The 10,566-nt window shown below is 56.7% G+C and overlaps 2 protein-coding genes across 7 annotated transcripts in view; one reads left to right on the plus strand and one right to left on the minus strand.

The window, feature by feature from the left end:
- Positions 1-8,163, plus strand: part of SYTL3 (synaptotagmin like 3) — a 99,377-nt gene extending 91,214 nt beyond the window's left edge. For all 5 annotated transcript variants that reach the window (XM_039252098.1, XM_039252100.1, XM_039252102.1 and 2 more), the window contains 5 exons: positions 2,299-2,469; positions 4,351-4,453; positions 5,445-5,550; positions 6,398-6,603; positions 7,855-8,163. In XM_039252098.1, the coding sequence (XP_039108029.1) occupies positions 2,299-2,469; positions 4,351-4,453; positions 5,445-5,550; positions 6,398-6,603; positions 7,855-7,964 (696 nt within the window). In that variant the 3' untranslated portion in view covers positions 7,965-8,163. The remainder of the gene's footprint in view (positions 1-2,298; positions 2,470-4,350; positions 4,454-5,444; positions 5,551-6,397; positions 6,604-7,854) is intronic.
- Positions 8,164-8,369: 206 nt separating this feature from the next.
- Positions 8,370-10,566, minus strand: part of EZR (ezrin) — a 50,737-nt gene continuing 48,540 nt past the window's right edge. For both annotated transcript variants that reach the window (XM_039252073.1, XM_039252074.1), the window contains 2 exons: positions 9,811-10,062; positions 8,370-9,699 (listed from right to left, as the gene is read on the minus strand). In XM_039252073.1, the coding sequence (XP_039108004.1) occupies positions 9,535-9,699; positions 9,811-10,062 (417 nt within the window). In that variant the 3' untranslated portion in view covers positions 8,370-9,534. The remainder of the gene's footprint in view (positions 9,700-9,810; positions 10,063-10,566) is intronic.

Raw genomic sequence — 10,566 nt, forward strand, 5'->3', positions numbered from 1 at the left:
GTTTGAGGTGTTTTGCCCTAAACAGATAAACAAATATTTCACATTTTATGAAATGAGACAAAGAGGAGGGTTGACTGTATTTTAGATAAATATATAGTTTGAGTTTTAAAGTTTTAGCTACTTTTTAAAAAAATGCATGCAGAATCTCAAAACACCTAAAATTTGTATCCATTGGTTTTACCCAGTAGATGGTAGATGTTTCGGTTGTCCTGGAAAACTTTCCAGATACACTGAAGAGAGTCCACGTCCCTCATCTATTCTCCAATCAGAACATCCTGACACAGGCCAAGCCTTACCTTTCATAGAAAGGCACGTGAGGCGGCAAAGATGGGGCGGCAGAGAAGCAGAGCAGTCTCTGAGAGTTTCCAGATGATCTCTTTGTTTCATACGTGGGAGGTTCGTCCAGCTGTGGGCAAGGCACCGCGCGAGATTGGGGTGTGAGAACCATCCTCCGCCAGTTTCGAGAACTGTCCTGTGCAAACTAAGGATCTAGAAGCTGATCCTCAAGGTTTTCTAAGCAGAGGGGAAGCCTTCCCGCAGCCCAGGGCTGCTGGCACCCCACCTGAAGGCCGGCGTAGGAGCCGGGGAGGGATGAAACGGGACACCTGCTCTGGGCGGTGTTGGGTGTCGTCGGACAGCTGCGGTCTGTGTTCCTGGGGCTGCGCGCCCAGCGGGGGCTGTAGCGACCCCACAGCCTGCAGGGACCTCTTCGTGGATGTACCACGGCTATGGGAACAAGGTCTCGTTTGCAAAAGGAAGCTCCTACTTCCTTCAGTAGACGGAAGGGAGCAGTGCTGATTTGGGCGGGTGGGGGTGCGCTGGGGGGGGCACCTGTGGGTGAGCACCTGAGAAGCAGGCCTGCGTTCCCAAGGGAGTGGAGGACAGGGCTCTCCCGCACACAGGGTCGGGCGTGTGGCCATGAAGGGATTAACCAGGTTAACTTAGAGTTTAAAGACAGACCGAGGAAGGAGTGCAGGGCAGAGTCAGAAACAGACCACGGACTTGAGGGAAGACGGACTAAGAATCAGCCCAAGGCAGTAGAGGGATGTGGCTTCTGACCACGATGGGCGCTGATAATCCCAGGGGAGGGAGAGGAGGGGCGAGTGGGGAAGGCAGCCTGGCCATGAGGGGGCTGTTCGCGGGCCTGGGCCCGTCTCACACCTCGTCCTTCATCTGGAAGGGCACGAACGGTGGTCAGGAGACACGACTCAGGCGAACGTACGCGGCTGCTGTAAGTGGGTGTGAGGGTCCTGCCTCGCAGTGTGACAGGAGCAAACCCGCCACACGCCGTCGCAGGGGCAGCACAGGGCAGAGAGCGGCTGCTCGGGGTCTCGGAGCAGATCTGAGGCCTGGGCTGCTGGGCCCCCAACGCTGAAGCCCTAAGCCTGGCTCTTGCCCCTGTGAACTGGCCGATGCCAGCACTCACCTCCGGGGGTGCTCCCGAGGGCTAAGGAGCACTGTAACTGAAAGCCCAGGATAACACAAGGGGTTCAGTAAAGTTTGACTTTTGTTGTTATTGAGAAAACCCAACAGATAAGCTTGGAACAGGCTGTCGGAGGCCGAGTGGAGTCAGCAGCCCTTGGGGAGCCTGGCTGAGTCCCTGGCCCTCGGGAAGGGCGCATGGCTCGCTCACTCAGGGCCTTTGGCCTCTAGCCCCCATGGGGGCAGAAGCCCACCCTCACTGGAGAGGAGGGGCAAGCTTTCTTGGCCTCTGTCTGTGCTGAGGCTCCTGGTGGGGGAGGGCGGGGGTCAAGAACAACTGTGTGTGATCCTGAGCGCCAGCACAGGCCGGGCATGCGCCCCCGACGTGCAGTCTGTCTAGGCAAATGCCTATGCTTTACATCCAACAACAATAACCCTCCCCCCCCCCCCAAAACAAAACAAAACAAAACCCTGTTTTCAGTATTTTTGGACAATCCTGGCCAGGCAGGTTCAGATCCTGAGCTGGGACAGCTCTCAGCTCAATCTGGATATGAACATTCATCCTTGCCTTGGGGCCAGAACTTGACAGTGAGAGGGGATTTAACAGCAGCCCAACCTTTCCCACAGGCTGAGCACTGACTACTTGGCTGGGGGAGGGGGTGGGTTGGAGTTGTTCTGTGCTTGAAAAAGCAGAGACCCCCACCCCCACCCCCCATACGACTCCAAGCTGCTCAACGCATCCTGGCCACACCAGGACCCTGGCTCCAGCCTGCGGGAGGAAGGCCCAGGGGGCCCCAGGGAGGTGGGGAGGGGGGCGGGGTGCAGGGGGCTGTGGGCCAGGAGCCCAGACTGACGGCCTCTGTTCTGCCTCCTCAGTACCACATGGAGCCTGCCCAGCTGGTGACCCGGCAGCTGCAGGTCTCCGTGTGGCACCTGGGCGCGCTCACCCGGAGAGTGTTTCTCGGAGAGGTGACCATTCCTCTGGCCACGTGGGACTACGAAGACTCCTCGACGCAGGGTTTCTGCTGGTACCCGCTGAGGGCCAAGGTGACGTGCAGTTTGGGACTGAGCTACTGTGCAAATGAAACCCATTCAAAGGGATTCGAGGAGAGAAAACCTAGCAGGGAAGCCTTGGCTCTGACTCTTGGCTGGAAAGGCCCAGGGAGGAAAGGCTTCACATCACGCTCTCCTGGGTGGGGCCGCGCTGACGGATCTTTACCTGCTCAGGTTTGTGCCAAGCACCTGAGAGCCCCTTCCTTGGTGGCAGCCTGGGTCAGGTCCAGGGGGTTAGGCCTCCCATGATGGCCACGAGCTCCCCCCAGGTTCAGGGTCACGTGGTTTCAGGAGGAGACCTTGGCTCCCTGCTGCTATAGCCAGAGTACGGGGCCTGCAGCAGTCAGGCTGCCCTCAGTCATGCAGGCTGTGATGTACTGATTCTAGACAACTGACCCAGGCACTCCCAGAACCACAGTAGCTGAGACAGGCTGGGCCAGGTGCTGTCGCAGGGGTTTCAGGGCGGGGCGCTGGGGAGGCCGGGGCAGGAGGGGCTGGCCGGCCGAGGGTCTGCTCACAGGCTGTGCGAGTAAGAGGCAAATCTGGGGGAGAAAGGTTCACATCTCTGGGGCGACCGCTTTGCACTTCCTGTGCCGAGATCCAACGTTGAGAGAGAGTGTGGACGAGGTCGTAGGGGAGGAGGAAGCCTGGGGTCCTGTCATCTAAGAAACGACAGCGGGTGTGCCAATTCCCCAGTCTGGTGGTGAGGCTGAGTCTCTACCAGGCCGGGGCCAAGTTCTGTGTGCTGTTTCCTCTCTGATTTCCGGCTTCTGTTAGGTCAAACCGGAAGGGTCTCTGGCTTGGAAGCCGTGCTGTTCCACCTCTCCAGCCACCTGCTCTCTGTGCTGCTCTGCGCAGCTCAGCATCTATGTGCCAGCACCTTACGCTCACCTCTCTCAGAGCCTAGTCTGTTCTCAGGCGTCCACTTGGGAGGTCTGCTTGGAATGCTTTCTCCTGTCCAAGGTCTGCCTAAGCCTTAGCCGAAATCCCACCTCCTCCACGAAGGCTGCCTTGATTTTCCCTGCCAGATGTGCTTTCCCCTAGGATCCCGTACTTGGGTGCCCTGCCCATGTTTTCCCTCTAGGACCCCCTTGCTTAGGACAAGACTAGCCACCACCAAGGCTAGTGGCAAGAGGAAGGGGAGCAGAAGGTGCCAGGCTAAAAGACGTCCCTCCTAATACCAGCTAATAGATAGTGCCCCCCCCGCCCCAGCCTAGCTGGATTGGGAGGGTCCTGCTCACATAAGCACAGGTTTCCAGAAACTGATGGTGGAGGCAGCTTTGTCTCATTCGGCACCAGGAGACCCAGAGGAGACCCTGCAGTGCACACGGGCTGGCCCTGCCCTCTCCCAGGTGCCCTTGCCCTGGGTGTCTGTTCCCCACTGCTGGATGAATCTAGACCCTTCCTCTGCCTCTCCCCACCCCCCCGCCCCGGGGTTAAAGATGGAGTAGCCTGGCAAAATCACTCCAGACCAGAGAAGCCCCCGCGGTGCGCAGGGAGCTGTGCTCAGGGCGGGGGCTGACTCACCGGGTAGCTGGAATCCACTGACCTAGAGGGGCTCGATTTTATTCACTTCCTTCAAACTCTGGCTGCGTACAGGTTTTTCTGGGGACTATCCTGTGGGAACGTGCTGGGGCCTCGGGGCCTCCCCGCCTCGTCAGGGCAGTGGAGTGGGCGGCTGGGGTGGAAACGGAGAGTCATCACAAATGCAAGAAAGACCAGTCCGCCATGGGCATGTCCACTCCACCCCAGGGCACTCCCTGACCTGCAGAGGCTTTGCAGGGGTGAGGCTAGTGGGGAGGCGGGGCAATCGGAGGACCCCAGAAAGTTCTGGAGGCTGAGGAATCCTGCCTCTGCTTCTGTCTCTTGCTCCAGGCAGAGAAACATGAAGACAGCATTCTTCCAAATAATGGCGAACTTGCTGTCCGGGCCAAACTGGTCTTCCCTGCAGGGCCCCCAAAGCTTCAAGAGGCCCAAGGTAGGTGGCCTCCAGCCCCGTGAATGTTCATCTCACTGTGTCACTGTCTCCAAAGCCTGGGGCGACAGATGGGCTGAGGATTTTTCTGCCAGCCGCCGATCCTGGAATGTTCCAGTAACTTTCCAGGATCTGGGAAGCTCCGGCTGGGGAGTGGGTTCTTGGAACCTACAGCCTGGAAGGGAAATGAGGGACCAGGGAGGCCCCGCCTTTGACGTCCACTTTACAAGGCTCTGAGGACATCAGCCCCGGGGCTTTCCTCCCAGGGGGCTGGTGGCCTGGACAGCCCCCTTGATGCAGACCACCCCACCGCTGCACCTCTGGAAGAGGGGACGTTCCCCTGGCCGCCTGCGTTCCGGCTGGGAGTGTGGCTCCTTGGGAAACAAGAGCACATCTTGAGGCGCTGGGGCCTACGGGGCCCTGTGTGACTGCGTCCCTGCTTCCCAGCGGGGAGCTGTTGCCCTAAGGGGTCAAGGACAGGCGCTTGAGTTGCTTACAGGAGATTTAATGCAGTTACATCAAGTGGGGCTTATGGAAGAGAGGGTGGAGGGGTGGAGGGTGGCGAGTGATTCCATGATGTATTTAGTGGTCTCTTGCTTGGAAGAGTAAGGTCTGCGACCAGAGCTCACAGGGCCACCAGCAGGCCAACCCCCTAGAAATCTTGGGGCCCCCACACCCCTCCCAAACCACCTGCTGGAGCTAAACCAGAACCTCTACAGCCTTCCTCTCCTTGGGTCCCTCTTTACTATCTTTGCAGCTTCCGTTCTCCCTGGATTTGGGTGACCCCTGCATCCTGTCACCACGCTGGCCCTGCAGAGGGACATCACGTCAACAGGGCCAGCAGAGCCTCCCCCAGTGGATGTGCCCCTCTTCCCGTCTGCTCCCGTGGGGCCTCAGGGCTCTAACGCACCCTCTTGCTGTCAGTTTTGGGGTGCTACGTGCCATTGTGTGCCACGTGCAGAAGTAGGGCTCACAGCAAATGCTTTCCTTCCAGGGACAGGAGATGGGCCAGCCCCTAACGGTCAGCTTTGTCTGGTGGTGCTGGGAGCTAAGAATTTACCCGTGCGGTCAGATGGCACCCTAAACTCCTTTGTTAAGGGGTAAGTATTATATTTAATCAAGTATCATTTCCGGATTCCTAGAAGCTACATAGGAAACACCAGAAAGGGTAAGCGTTCTCAACTTGTCTTTTAGCTTTCCCATGAAAATCCAACACTGTTAGACTCCGATTTTGCCACGTGGAGGCTAGATTTAGAACACTTATTTTAGCCCCAAACGCAGATCTTATCGGTTTATGTAATGACATCAGTAAGTCAGCATTTCCTGACTGAAAGAGCTTAGAACACAGTGCACTGGGACACATTCCCTCGGCTTACCATCTCCTCCACCCTGTTTAGTTCATCCTTACTCACTACAGGTGAGTTGGTGTCTCTAAGTAAAGCAAACACCATTAATTATTATACAGAATTGCTACACCCCCAGTGACGTCATGGAAAAATGGGGGCTCACCCTGTGAAGACAGCTGAGTTCCCATCCTCAGGCTGCCACGTAACGTATGGCCTTGGGCGAGCTATGCGGCCCTTCTGCATTGGTTTCCTGAGAACAGGGTTAAGATGAGAGAATGCGTGCGGGGTCCTGGTCCCCGGGCAGCAGGCCGAAGCCCTGGTGGCAGGCATGCCAAGGAGGGGGCCTTACGATTAGGGGCCGCGTGACCTGGAAGCCCAAGTACCCTCGGCGTCTGCTGCAGAATTTACCCTAAATCCGGAACATCCTGGCGAGAGGTCACATGGCCAATCTTGAGCTTCCCATTCTGGCTCCTGGCTTGGAATTTTTCCGTGGTGGATCAGCCCTTCGGGCCTCTGTGATGCCAGCCCCACTGAGGGGGCGGGGGAGGGGAGGCCTGGTGGGGCAGGAACCGCCGACCCAGGGTCTGCATCTCTCGTGCAGCTGCCTCACTCTGCCAGACCAACACAAGCTGAAGCTCAAGTCCCCAGTCGCCAGGAAGCAAGCCTGTCCCCACTGGAAGCACTCCTTCGTGTTCAACGGTGTGAGCCCGTCTCAGCTGAGGCAGTCCAGCCTGGAACTAGCCGTCTGGGACCAGGCCATCTTTGGGGTGAATGACCGCTTGCTGGGGGCAGCCAGGCTCGGTTCTAGTAAGTCCGCCTGAGGGATTTATGGGGCCCAAGTAGCACGGTTTGTCCTTAGCGACGGTCTTACACGGTTACTACTGGACAGCCCTGCTCCCGTGAGGGCAGGGGATTAACGGACTTGGAAATGGCCTCACTCGCCGTGATTCTGGAGACTGCCCCCGCCGGTTCTTCCTCTACACCTGAGCTATGTAATACAGAGAAGTATTTCAACAATTTAGATCAGATTTAGACGTGCTAAAGACAAAAAACTAATTGGCTTCCAAATGGGCTGGGTACAGTACTGGTCTTTGTGTGTGGTGTCGATCCTAAAGGGATTATTTTCTTAAGGGAAAATATCTTAATCCAAACAAATGGCGATTCAGAAAGCATTTCGGAAGAGTGGGATGGAAGGCCGATGCTTTCCAGTGCTGCTGGCCTTGTGGGAGACAGCCCTTTGTGCGCAAGGGTGCTCCCCGTGGCCCCTGCCCCCATCTCCAGGGCCTCCACCCGAGGACCTCGGAAGACAAAGCAGGTTCCCGCTCAATTTCGATGTTTTACAAGGAACACTGCTCAAGACACACCCCCTGCCCAGAGGGATTCCTTTCTGTCTGCAAACCTGGCTCCTAGTCTGGGTCACCCCTCCCCTCGACCCACAGCCCCGTAATGTGTTCAGACTGTGACTCACCTTCTTGAACAGCCAACCCACCAAACATGCCGCCCCCCTACTCTCGAACTATGGGAAAGAAAGCGGCTCTGCCCAGGGTTTAGGGAGGGAGGCCTGCGCCATGTCCTGGGTCTGCTGTCCGGGCTCTTCCTCACCAGTGGGTGGCTTTCCATGTGGTCTTGAGGTGGAAAACGCTTTTTGCTTTTTAAGAAGTTTGTCTTCAGTGTTTTCAAATGTTTATTTTTTAGAGTGAGAGCACGAGTGGGGGAGGGGCAGAGACTCCTCAGCGGGCTCTGTGCTGACAGCCGAAGTCGGACGCTTAACTGAGCCACCAGGTGCCCCAAGCGTGTCATCATTTTTAAAAAGCCAAGGAGAGGCACCTGGGTGGGTCAGTCGGCAAAGCGTCCAGCTCTTGATTCTGGCTCACGTTTGTGGGTTCAAGCCCCACACTGGGCTCTGCTGGCAGCACGGAGCTGGCTTGGGGTTCTCCCTCCCCCTTCCCTCACGCTCTCAAAAATTAAATAGTAAAGTGGAGGAAAGGGCTGGTAAGGTGGTAGGTCTTGCGCCCCCCCCCCCCCAATCACTGATCTGTCACCTTGCTGCCATCACAGGGGAAGACGCAGCTGGGGGCGTGGACTCGTGCGCTCAGTCAGAACTTCAATGGCAGAAAGTTCTTTCCAGCCCCAATCTGTGGACAGACCTGACACTCACTCTGCACTGAAGCCCATGCTCCAGTCCTCAGTGGAAGTTAAATGCGACGTGCCTGAAGGTAGCTAGACACTCGCGGCTACAGCAGTGGCAAGCATGTCCCCCCGTGGGTATTTATGTTCAGTGGGTGAGGATGTAATAAATGAGCCTTGGGGCTGTTTTGTGGTGAGAGCTGTGGAAATGGCCAGATTTCAATAAATGTTCAACACGCCCCTCTGTCCCCCAGAGTTCGTCAAATAGTGAAAATTACGTCCTCATTCCATGCATTTGAAAGAAAAATAAAGGACCTGATGACTGTTAGGTCCCTCGTGGGGGCAGGCCAGGCCGCCCCGTGGAGCGCTGGGTCCCCCAGGCCTGCGTGGATGGCGGGGTCCAACGAGGGCCCCCCCGCCCCGACACGCAAGCACACACGGCCACGTCTTGCCTTGCACATCTTTATTTCTCAATCCGTGGTGGGGGTTCATCTGCACAGACTCTTTCCCAGAAAAGGAAAGGACATAGCTGAGCACGACGGGGGACCGGTGAGACCTGGCATTTCAACAGCTTCGAGGATGCGGGAGAGAAGGGGGTAGGTCAGAGCAGCTTCTCCTTGGGGGAACGAAGGCCAGACCAGGTGGGAAGGGTCCCTTCACAGCTGGAGCCTGAATTATCCCAACAGCATGTGTGCACGGTTTTAAACAAGCAGCTCAGACAGAACACAGAGCGGTGCATAGTCCGTTACGTGCACAAAGAACAGAGTAAAAACATGTTAGCAGATGTGATTATAGCAGCTAATCAACCTCATCACTGCTCTCATGTCACATCACATGCCATGGCTGCATGGTTTTTAGTACGTAATTCTTTTATTCCGTAAAAGGTAACAAAATATACAGAATGAAACTTTCCCTTTTTGAAACTAATGTTACAAACCCATATTGTCACATATATAAATACTATTCTCTACAGCTGATCATTAATTCCGTGCGTCCAGCAAGGCAGCCCCTCTGTTACGCAAAAACACAAGTTCCCTAAGACTGGAGCGTCCTCCCTGCCGACCTCGACCTAAAGGAGCAGTGTGTGCACCGTGTGTGAGTGCCGCAGACGCGGTTTTCAAGGTTTTCACCCCTCAAAAAACAAATATACAAAGATGAATCCTTCATAGAAATCAAAAAAGAAAATCAATTTGAGCTAATTTCAAATACAGAAAAAAGTATGGCACAGAACAGAAGCCACGATGTGGTTTTTAATTACACGGAATCTCGTATCACACATGCCAGCATGGAGTTTGTCATGCAGACTTTACAGGCATCTTTCCTTAATGCAGTCGGTCCCGCTGCAGGCGCAGAGCAGGAAGGGGCTCGGCAACGGGGATGGACCCAGGCCTGCTTGGCACTAGGACGCGGTGGGGGGAACGAACCAGGGAAGCATCCACTGATCTCAGCCCCAGAATACTCCCGCCGACAGAACTACTCTCCTTTTACGGGAACTGGAATACGATGGGGGGAGGGGGACCCTAGATTTAAAGAACTACAAATACAAGCTCTGGAGTCTGACCGCGACCCCATCCCCACGAAGCCCAGGTGAGGCCCCGCCCCGCCCCCGCCTCACATGGCCTCGAACTCGTCGATGCGCTGCTTGGTGTTGCCCTGCCGGATCTGCCGCAGCGTCTTGTACTTGTCCCGGCCTTGCCGCATGTTCTCGTTGTGGATGATGTCGTTGTGGGTCCTCTTGTTCTCGTCTCTGGCCTGGGACAGCTCGTTGGTCAGGGTCTGCAACGTGAAGCAGCACAGGTCAGGCCCGCCCAGGGGAGGCGGGCGCCAGGAGGGAACAGCTGCTTCACCACCCCCGGGAGACAGAGGGAGGGCGCCCCCCGCCCTCACCAGCAGCTGCCGCTGCACCCGCTCGTTCTTCTCGGCCTCGGTGATGCGCTTCTCCTCGTTGCGGTCATCCAAGATGCCCTCGCTGGAGAGCTCGGCGCTGTAGCCCGTGTGCTCCGCACCCTCGTCCTGCAGGCTGTCCTGGACGTGGTAGCTCACCGGCTCGTAGACAGGGGGGGGCGGGGGCGGGGGCGCGGTCATCACCAGGTGCAGCTCCTCCTTGGTCTTCACCAGGTCGTCTTGGGCTTCCTTGGCCTTTGAAAGCAGTCAGTACACAGGGGACAGCTTGTCACATGGAACCACGGTTGTGAACCCCCTTAACTTTAACACACTAAGGCTTCTGCACCTCCCCTTGCCCTGGTGGGCGGGGTACACGTGTCTAAGCAGCACGGAGTGGAGGAGGGGGCCACGGCTGCTGACAAGTGTCCCTGTGCAGGGGCTGACCAGCCTCTCCCCAGTCTGGGGCTCCACATCCGCTGAGCAGTTCTCAATCATGCCCACAGCACAAAGAAACTTGATGCTAGGGCGCTGACTTTAAGAACCTTGGGGGGGGGCGCCTGGGTGGCTTAGTCGGTTAAGCGTCCGACTTTCGCTTGGGTCATGATCTCGCGGTTCGTGGGTTCGGGCCCCGCGTCGGGCTCTGTGCTGACTGCCAGCTCAGAGCCTGGAGCCTGTTTCAGTCTGTGACTCCCTCTCTCTCTGACCCTCCCCTGCTCACACTGTCTCTCTCTCTCTCTCTCTCCTAGAAATAAATAAAAA

The sequence above is a fragment of the Hyaena hyaena genome, unplaced genomic scaffold (genome assembly GCF_003009895.1).
Source record: "Hyaena hyaena isolate Hyena2069 unplaced genomic scaffold, ASM300989v1 scaffold_405, whole genome shotgun sequence".
NCBI lineage: Eukaryota > Metazoa > Chordata > Mammalia > Carnivora > Hyaenidae > Hyaena > Hyaena hyaena.